Source organism: Gobio gobio (assembly GCF_949357685.1).
Source record: "Gobio gobio genome assembly, chromosome: 14".
Lineage (NCBI taxonomy): Eukaryota > Metazoa > Chordata > Actinopteri > Cypriniformes > Gobionidae > Gobio > Gobio gobio.
In genome coordinates, this window is record NC_137107.1 from 53,349,117 (window position 1) to 53,359,891 (window position 10,775).

The following is a 10,775-nucleotide window of genomic DNA, read 5'->3' on the forward strand; positions in this document are numbered from 1 at the left end:
CAGGGTTACACCAATGACATCTGGAGCTTTGCAACTTTTAAATGTTTTGACTTCTAAATACAATTTTAGCAGATATGCACTCTTTCTTCTGGGAAAACAGACTATTTGAGGTCACTGGATGCCACTCTGGATCAAGTCGGAGTCAGTGTGTGTTTCAACCTGAAAGATTGCTGGAGGTGAACTTGAGGACGTGTGGCGTCTCATTCCCCCTCCAGATATTTCGGGGACAATAGAGAGCAGGTGAAACCAGACGCCGAGCCTCTAAAATAGCCTGTGATCCAGAGCAGCTGCTGTGGCCAATACAATAGAGCCGATCTGAGCAGACGCTCTTCAGCAACACTGATACTGAAACGTGTAGTTGGACGTTCCTCTGTCATCTTTTAAATGTTTCAGAACATTACGAAAACATTCACAAGTAACATTCCCATACTGTTTGAAGAATGATCCAATGGAACGAAAAGCAAAATGTTTTTAATCCTACCGGACGTCTCGGGCGACATTCAGAAATAAAAGGTTTCCGCAGGGTTTATGAACCAAGGGTCCCACTTACTATTAGATGGCCTTAACTACTATACACTTACATCAAAAAATGAGTACAATTTACATATCGTGTTCATATCGTATTGCAAAACACTATTGCTGATATTGAGGTGGATATGGGTAAAGTTAGGGACAGGTGAGGTGTATGAGTAAGTTTAAGGGTAAAGTTAGGGACAGGTGTGGTGGTATGGGTAAGTTTAAGGGTAAAGTTAGGGACAGGTGTGGTGGTATGGGTAAGTTTAAGGGTAAAGTTAGGGACAGGTGTGGTGGTATGGGTAAGTGTAAGGGTAAAGTTGGGGACAGGTGTGGTGGTATGGGTAAGTTTAAGGGTAAAGTTAGGGACAGGTGAGGTGGTGTGGGTAAGTGTAAGGGTAAAGTTAGGGACAGGTGTGGTGGTGTGGGTAAGTGTAAGGGTAAAGTTAGGGACAGGTGTGGTGTTTGAGTAAGTTTAAGGGTAAAGTTAGGGACAGGTGTGGTGGTATGAATAAGTTTAAGGGTAAAGTTAGAGACAGGTGAGGTGTATGAGTAAGTTTAAGGGTAGAGTTAGAGACAGGTGTGGTGGTATGGGTAAGTTTAAGGGTAAAGTTAGGCACAGGTGTGGTGGTGTGGGTAAGTGTAAGGGTAAAGTTAGGGACAGGTGTGGTGGTGTGGGTAAGTGTAAGGGTAAAGTTAGGGACAGGTGTGGTGTTTGAGTAAGTTTAAGGGTAAAGTTAGGGACAGGTGTGGTGGTGTGGGTAAGTTTAAGGGTAGAGTTAGGGACAGGTGTGGTGGTGTGGGTAAGTTTAAGGGTAAAGTTAGGGACAGGTGTGGTGGTGTGGGTAAGTGTAAGGGTAAAGTTAGGGACAGGTGTGGTGTTTGAGTAAGTTTAAGGGTAAAGTTAGGCACAGGTGTGGTGGTGTGGGTAAGTTTAAGGGTAAAGTTAGGCACAGGTGTGGTGGTGTGGGTAAGTTTAAGGGTAAAGTTAGGGACAGGTGTGGTGGTGTGGGTAAGTGTAAGGGTAAAGTTAGGGACAGGTGTGGTGGTGTGGGTAAGTGTAAGGGTAAAGTTAGGGACAGGTGTGGTGGTGTGGGTAAGTGTAAGGGTAAAGTTAGGGACAGGTGAGGTGTATGAGTAAGTGTAAGGGTAAAGTTAGGGACAGGTGTGGTGGTATGGGTAAGTTTAAGGGTAAAGTTAGGGACAGGTGTGGTGGTATGGGTAAGTGTAAGGGTAAAGTTAGGGACAGGTGTGGTGGTATGGGTAAGTTTAAGGGTAAAGTTAGGGACAGGTGAGGTGGTGTGGGTAAGTGTAAGGGTATAGTTAGGGACAGGTGAGGTGTATGAGTAAGTGTAAGGGTAAAGTTAGGGACAGGTGTGGTGGTGTGGGTAAGTGTAAGGGTAAAGTTAGGGACAGGTGTGGTGGTGTGGGTAAGTGTAAGGGTAAAGTTGGGACAGGTGTGGTGGTATGGGTAAGTTTAAGGGTAAAGTTAGGGACAGGTGAGGTGGTGTGAGTAAGTGTAAGGGTAAAGTTAGGGACAGGTGTGGTGATGTGGGTAAGTGTAAGGGTAAAGTTAGGGACAGGTGTGGTGGTGTGAGTAAGTGTAAGGGTAAAGTTAGGGACAGGTGTGGTGATGTGGGTAAGTGTAAGGGTAAAGTTAGGGACAGGTGTGGTGGGATGGGTAAGTTTAAGGGTAAAGTTAGGGACAGGTGTGGTGGGATGGGTAAGTTTAAGGGTAAAGTTAGGGACAGGTGTGGTGGGATGGGTAAGTTTAAGGGTAAAGTTAGGGACAGGTGTGGTGGTGTGGGTAAGTTTAAGGGTAAAGTTAGGGACAGGTGTGGTGGGATGGGTAAGTGTAAGGGTAAAGTTAGGGACAGGTGTGGTGGGATGGGTAAGTTTAAGGGTAAAGTAAGGCACAGGTGTGGTGATGTGGGTAAGTTTAAGGGTAAAGTTAGGGACAGGTGTGGTGGGATGGGTAAGTGTAAGGGTAAAGTTAGGGACAGGTGTGGTGGTATGGGTAAGTGTAAGGGTAAAGTTAGGGACAGGTGTGGTGGTATGGGTAAGTGTAAGGGTAAAGTTAGGCACAGGTGTGGTGGTGTGGGTAAGTGTAAGGGTAAAGTTAGGGACAGGTGTGGTGGTGTGGGTAAGTGTAAGGGTAAAGTTAGGGACAGGTGTGGTGGTATGGGTAAGTGTAAGGGTAAAGTTAGGGACAGGTGTGGTGGGATGGGTAAGTGTAAGGGTAAAGTTAGGGACAGGTGTGGTGGGATGGGGTGGTGTGGGTAAGTTTAAGGGTAAAGTTAGGGACAGGTGTGGTGGTGTGGGTAAGTTTAAGGGTAAAGTTAGGGACAGGTGTGGTGGGATGGGTAAGTGTAAGGGTAAAGTTAGGGACAGGTGTGGTGGTGTGGGTAAGTGTAAGGGTAAAGTTAGGGACAGGTGTGGTGGTGTGGGTAAGTTTAAGGGTAAAGTTAGGGACAGGTGTGGTGGTGTGGGTAAGTGTAAGGGTAAAGTTAGGGACAGGTGTGGTGGTGTGGGTAAGTGTAAGGGTAAAGTTAGGGACAGGTGTGGTGGTGTGGGTAAGTTTAAGGGTAAAGTTAGGGACAGGTGTGGTGGGATGGGTAAGTGTAAGGGTAAAGTTAGGGACAGGTGTGGTGGGATGGGTAAGTGTAAGGGTAAAGTTAGGGACAGGTGTGGTGGTGTGGGTAAGTGTAAGGGTAAAGTTAGGGACAGGTGTGGTGTTTGAGTAAGTTTAAGGGTAAAGTTAGGCACAGGTGTGGTGGTGTGGGTAAGTTTAAGGGTAAAGTTAGGGACAGGTGTGGTGGGATGGGTAAGTGTAAGGGTAAAGTTAGGGACAGGTGTGGTGGGATGGGTAAGTGTAAGGGTAAAGTTAGGGACAGGTGTGGTGGTGTGGGTAAGTGTAAGGGTAAAGTTAGGGACAGGTGTGGTGGTGTGGGTAAGTGTAAGGGTAAAGTTAGGGACAGGTGTGGTGTTTGAGTAAGTTTAAGGCCACGTCCACTGGCTGGCTAGCCTGACAAGCTGGAGCCACATCAGGATGTTGGAAAACCGCTGTTCTCCAGCTTCTTTGTTTACGAGTAGCACGAGGAACCATCGCAACTCTGCCGTCATTATGTTAAGCCCGCCCACCGACTCTATACACAATGTGATTGGCCTGACCAGAGTTTGGTTTTACCAGCTCGCAAGCCGACGGACCAGCTCCTGAAACTCTCTGTTTTTATGGGCGTGCCGCATTGAAGACTTGGAAGTAAACGCCCACTGCTATGATTGGATAACAGTTTGGCATATTATAATGAGTTCAAAACTGGCCGTTTCTTCAGAGAGCCTCAAATCCAGGGCAGAAAACAGCCTATTACTGATTCATTATGATGTTTCTGAATGTAAAAACCACGTAAACGTCATACGTTGACCTCAGACAACAGGATAAACAAATAAAAAAATCCAGTTCATTACCCCTTTAATCTCATTCTACGAATACAGTCTTGTTTACAAACGAATCCGCGGTTAAATGACGAGAACAAACGCACAACGTCTTCCCCACGTGAGCTGGATCTTTCATTAAAAATAAAGTTCACCCGCATATACTGGAATCTGAAGGAAGCGTATGCAGGACTGTGCTCTTCCACTTCTACACCTCGTTCGCTCGATCCGGTTTAGCTTCACGAGGCCTGTGTTATTCACGCATGTAATGTGCGAATCGGTGGGCGGGGCTATAGAATCAGCCGTTCTTCTTCTTCTGAGGTGGAGACGGCGTTTCTAACGTCACAGGGAAGCTGTCAATAAAAGCTTTTATTGGACTAAGAAGGAAGTTTTCAGCTCTGAAACTATATATATATATATATATATTAGGGCTGTCAAAAGATTAATCGCGATTAATCGCATTCCAAAATAAAAGTTTGTGTTTACATAATATATATGTGTGTGTACTCTGTTAATTATTATTTATATATAAATACCAGAGGTGGACAGTAACGAAGTACATTTACTTAAGTACTGTACTTAAGTACACTTTTTGAGTATCTGTACTTTACTGAAGTATTATTTTTTAGGGAAACTTTTACTTTAACTTCACTACATCTGAAAGACAAATATCGTACTTTTCACTCCACTACATTTCTATCAAGATCCTCGAAGTCAAAAGTCGTTTCTGTAGCAGCTTTGCAAGTCAGTGGATGATTTTTTTTTCTTCTTTAAAAGTGTTTTTTTTTTTTTTTTGCAAAATGTAAATGTCTGGGAGAAAGAGAAGCATAGACATATGGATGAATCTGAAAAAGCCTGATGAAAGAGCTCAGTTCAGTCTCTTTTGTTGTGCCTCTGAGATGCCAGAGTTCGAGTACTGAACTGAATAGAGCTTTCTTTTGTGTTTTTTTCGCACTTAAACAGACCAATACACACACAAAATGTCACAATTTTCATTTTGGCAAGTATTCACCTAAAAACAAAGTTGATTATGTCTCAAGTGCACGTAAACAGTTGGGGGAATATCAGATGTGTATCAGTGTGTAGGATTTGTGCATTCAGCCTTAAAGTGACAGCAGCTTTGTAACATTTAAGTATTTAAATTAGTTCAAGGTGGTCGTATGCTAGCATGTTGAACCATGATGGCATAGCGTGCATTTATACAACAATGCAACAATAATGAAATAATGCATTGGCATAAAAAAGGAAATTTACTTTTCATACTTAAGTACTTTTAAAAGCAAGTACTTCTGTACTTTTACTTGAGTAAAAATAGTTTTTAACAACTTTCACTTGTAACAAGTGGTACTTTTACTTTTACTCGAGTAATGGAGTTGTGTACTTTGTCCACCTGTGATAAATACACACACATTCATGTATATATTTAAGAAAAAAATATAATTTTTATATATAAAACATTTATATTTATTTAAATTATAGATTATATAAATGTATATACAGTATATACATGCAAATATTTCTTAAATGTATACATGAATGTGTGTGTATTTATATATAAATAATAATTAACAAAGTACACACACATATATTATGTAAACACAAACTTTTATTTTGGATGCGATTAATCGCGATTAATCTTTTGACAGACCTAATATATATATATCAACAGCTCAAGGGAAAGTTGATGACCCCTTTAATTTGCATAAAAGCGATTAAGACCTTTTAAAGACCTGCGATGGGAAGCTTAGTCAAGCGTGTTTGTATTATCTGGGATGTGAACACGAGCTCTACTGGTCACAGTACAGAAGAGCAAAGGGCATGTTTGTGTCCCAGCGCTGGTTTGGTTAATGCAAAGCGACCCGCCACACTGGTTCTGTGCCTCCGCCCTGCCCTCATGTTTAATCTTCATATTCCTACCGCAATCTTCCAATGCAATGAGGATAAACACACACAGATATTGAGTTAATGATTAAAGGCATGTCTCCTCCTTTTTGAACTTCTGCTTTTACACACACTAACCTGCTCTAAATGCACAAAGTCATCAAATCATAAACATGCATGTGTCCTATTAAGAACATAATCTTCATTCTGTATGATCGGGACTATCCTGGGATAAACAGTGCCGTGCACGCGCCGTACACGTGTGCGCGTGCGCGTTTGCTTCACCTGCAGGACCAAATGCACGTCAAACGTTCATAAAACACAAGAAATATCTGATACTGGAATACTATCACAACTGTATTGATTGCATGAAAAGAGAAAAGGCATGTGTTTGATATGCAATATGTTTAATGATGGCGTTACCAGCAGAAGAAATAACACAATGCAGGTCAGGAAAATAAGTTTTAAAAAGCGAAAACTTGCTCAGAAATGCAACACCTCTGGCTCTGATGCATTAAAGGTGATCTGCTCTGATTTGTCTTACCTGGCTTCTCTCTCAGACTCATCACTGATATGATATAATGCGCCATGTCAAAGTATGGGAACATGGGCAGATTTGACAGCCCGAGCGCGAGTTCGTTTAGATTGAGAAACGCGAACATGTCCATGATCCTGCCGCTTCAGACCCGCCTCACGCACGCGCTTTAATCCCCGTGCCCGTGGACTCGATCTGCTCAGACGATGATCGGACACACTGTATCAGTCCAGCTGATCGGAGCTGTAACCGGATCCGCCGCCATTACGGGATGCTGAGCGCGAGACCCACCGCGAGCGAGCGCGCGCGCACACCTACTTTGCGTAAAAGGCCACAACTATTGTTCGATCTCACATTTGTAATCACTGTGTGTGTCTTTAGGACATGTGTTGGCTGGGCTGATGGCATTATGATCTGATTTGGGTCGGGGTTTATTAAAGTAGCCACTCTTTTCCTCATCTGTAAACTAAAGATGCTGCCAGAGATGAGGCATTTCCTGGTTTCCTCACAGCGACACCTGCTGCACAAACGAGGCACTACAGAAGTGACAGTTCTCGCGATATTCCTCAAGGTGGCGCTGTTGTCAAGCGCATCGCCTTGGAAACAGAAGGAGCGAGATTCTCCCTGAGCGCGTACGTGAAATGTTTTCCAAAGCATTAAAGGGACAGTTCACCCCAAAATGAAAATTAGCCCTTGATTTACTGACCCTCAAGTCATCCTAGGTGTGTATGATTTTTCTTCTTTCAGACGAATGATTGATAGATGCACTATTATGATGGATGGATGCACTTTTATGATGGATGGATGCACTTTTATGATGGATGGATGCACTTTTATGATGGATAGATGAACTTTTATGATGGATAGATGCACTATTATGATGAATGGATGCACTTTTATGATGGATAGATGCACTTTTATGATGGATGGATGCACTTTTATGATGGATGGATGCACTTTTATGATGGATAGATGAACTTTTATGATGGATAGATGCACTATTATGATGAATGGATGCACTTTTATGATGGATGGATGCACTTTTATGATGGATGGATGCACTATTATGATGGATAGATGCACTTTTATGATGGATAGATGCACTATTATGATGGATGGATGCACTTTTATGATGGATAGATGCACTTTTATGATGGATGGATGCACTTTTATGATGAATAGATGCACTTTTATGATGGATGGATGCACTTTTATGATGGATAGATGCACTTTTATGATGGATAGATGCACTTTTATGATGGATGGATGCACTTTTATGATGGATAGATGCACTATTATGATGGATGGATGCACTTTTATGATGGATGGATGCACTTTTATGATGGATAGATGCACTATTATGATGGATAGATGCACTTTTATGATGGATGGATGCACTTTTATGATGGATAGATGAACTTTTATGATGGATAGATGCACTATTATGATGAATGGATGCACTTTTATGATGGATGGATGCACTTTTATGATGGATGGATGGATGCACTTTTATGATGGATAGATGCACTTTTATGATGGATAGATGCACTATTATGATGGATGGATGCACTTTTATGATGGATAGATGCACTATTATGATGGATGGATGCACTTTTATGATGGACAGATGCACTATTATGATGGATAGATCCACTATTATGATGAATAGATACACTTTTATGATGGATGGATGCACTTTTATGATGGATAGATGCACTTTTATGATGGATAGATGCACTATTATGATGGATGGATGCACTTTTATGATGGATAGATGCACTTTTATGATGGACTGATGCACTTTTATGATGGATAGATGCACTTTTATGATGGATAGATGCACTTTTATGATGGATAGATGCACTATTATGATGGATAGATTCACTTTTATGATGGATAGATGCACTATTATGATGGATGGATGCACTTTTATGATGGATAGATGCACTTTTATGATGGATGGATGCACTATTATGATTGATAGATGCACTTTTATGATTGATAGATGCACTATTATGATGGATAGATGCACTTTTATGATGGATAGGTGCACTTTTATGATGGATAGATGCACTATTATGATTGATAGATGCACTTTTATGATTGATAGATGCACTATTAGGATGGATAGATGCACTATTATGATGGATGGATGCACTATTATGATTGATAGATGCACTTTTATGATTGATAGATGCACTATTATGATGGATAGATGCACTTTTATGATGGATAGATGCACTATTATGATTGATAGATGCACTTTTATGATTGATAGATGCACTATTATGATGGATAGATGCACTATTATGATTGATAGATGCACTTTTATGATGGATAGATGCACTATTATGATGGATAGATGCACTATTATGATGGATAGATGCACTTTTATGATGGATAGATGCACTATTATGATGGATAGGTGCACTTTTATGATGGATAGATGCACTATTATGATTGATAGATGCACTTTTATGATTGATAGATGCACTATAATGATGGATAGATGCACTATTATGATTGATAGATGCACTATTATGATTGATAGATGGACTATAATGATGGATAGATGCACTTTTATGATGGATAGATGCACTATTATGATTGATAGATGCACTATTATGATTGATAGATGGACTATAATGATGGATAGATGCACTTTTATGATTGATAGATGCACTTTTATGATGGATGGATGCATTTTTATGATGGATAGATGCACTTTTATGATGGATGATTGCCCTTTTATGAAGGATGGATGCACTTTTATGATGGATAGATGCACTATTATGATGGATGGATGCACTTTTATGATGGATAGATGCACTTTTATGATGGATAGATGCACTATTATGATGGATGGATGCACGTTTATGATGGATAGATGCACTTTTATGATGGATAGATGCACTTTTATGATGGATAGATGCACTATTATGATGGATGGATGCACTTTTATGATGGATAGATGCACTATTATGATGGATGGATGCACTTTTATGATGGATAGATGCACTATTATGATGGATAGATGCACTTTTATGATGGATAGATGCACTTTTATGATGGATAGATACACTATTATGATGGATGGATGCACTTTTATGATGGATAGATGCACTATTATGATGGATAGATGCACTATTATGATGGATGGATGCACTTTTATGATGGATAGATGCACTATTATGATGGATAGATGCACTTTTATGATGGATAGATACACTATTACGATGGCTAGATGCACTATTATGATGGATAGATGCACTATTATGATGGATAGATGCACTATTATAATTGATAGATGCACTATTATGATGGATAGATGCACTTTTATGATGGATGGATGCACTTTTATGATGGATAGATGCACTATTATGATTGATATATGCACTATTATGATGGATAGATGCACTATTATGATTGATAGATATACTATTATGATGGATAGATGCACTATTATGATTGATATATGCACTATTATGATGGATAGATGCACTATTATGATGGATAGATGCACTATTATGATGAATAGATGCACTATTATGATGGATAGATGCACTATTATAATTGATAGATGCACTTTTATGATGGATAGATGCACTTTTATGATGGATAGATGCACTATTATGATTGATAGATGGACTATAATGATGGATAGATGCACTTTTATGATGGATAGATGCACTTTTATGATGGATAGATGCACTATTATGATTGATAGATGGACTATAAGGATGGATAGATGCACTATTATGATTGATAGATGCACTATTATGATTGATAGATGCACTTTTATGATTGACAGATGCACTTTTATGATGGAAAGATGGACTTTTATGATGGACAAATGGACTTTTATGATGGATAGATGCACTATTATGATTGATAGATGGACTATTATGATGGATAGATGCACTATTTTGATTGATAGATGCACTATTATGATTGATAGATGCACTATTATGATGGATAGATGCACTATTATGATTGATAGATGCACTATTATGATGGATAGATGCACTATTATGATGGATAGATGCACTATTATGATGGATAGATGCACTATTATGATGGATAGATGCACTATTATAATTGATAGATGCACTATTATGATGGATAGATGGACTATTATGATGGACAGATGCACTATTATGATGGACAGATGCACTATTATGATGGATAGATGCACTTTTATGATGGATAGATGCACTATTATGATGGATAGATGCACTATTATGATTGATAGATGCACTATTATGATGGATAGATGCACTATTATGATTGATAGATGCACTATTATGATGGATAGATGCACTATTATAATTGATAGATGCACTTTTATGATGGACAGATGCACTATTATGATGGATAGATGCACTATTATGATTGATAGATGCACTATTATGAT

The 10,775-nt window shown here is 39.8% G+C and overlaps 1 protein-coding gene across 2 annotated transcripts in view; it reads right to left on the reverse strand.

Moving 5' to 3' along the window:
• tmem38b (transmembrane protein 38B) overlaps nucleotides 1-6,777 on the reverse strand; it is a 37,638-nt gene extending 30,861 nt beyond the window's left edge. Inside the window, exon 1 of one of the 2 annotated variants that reach the window (XM_079835087.1) lies at nucleotides 6,371-6,777. In XM_079835087.1, coding sequence (XP_079691213.1) covers nucleotides 6,371-6,494 — 124 coding nt within the window. In that variant the 5' untranslated portion in view covers nucleotides 6,495-6,777. The remainder of the gene's footprint in view (nucleotides 1-6,370) is intronic. The other variant, XM_079835086.1, reaches the window with a different exon arrangement.
• Between the last annotated feature and the right edge of the window lie 3,998 nt (nucleotides 6,778-10,775).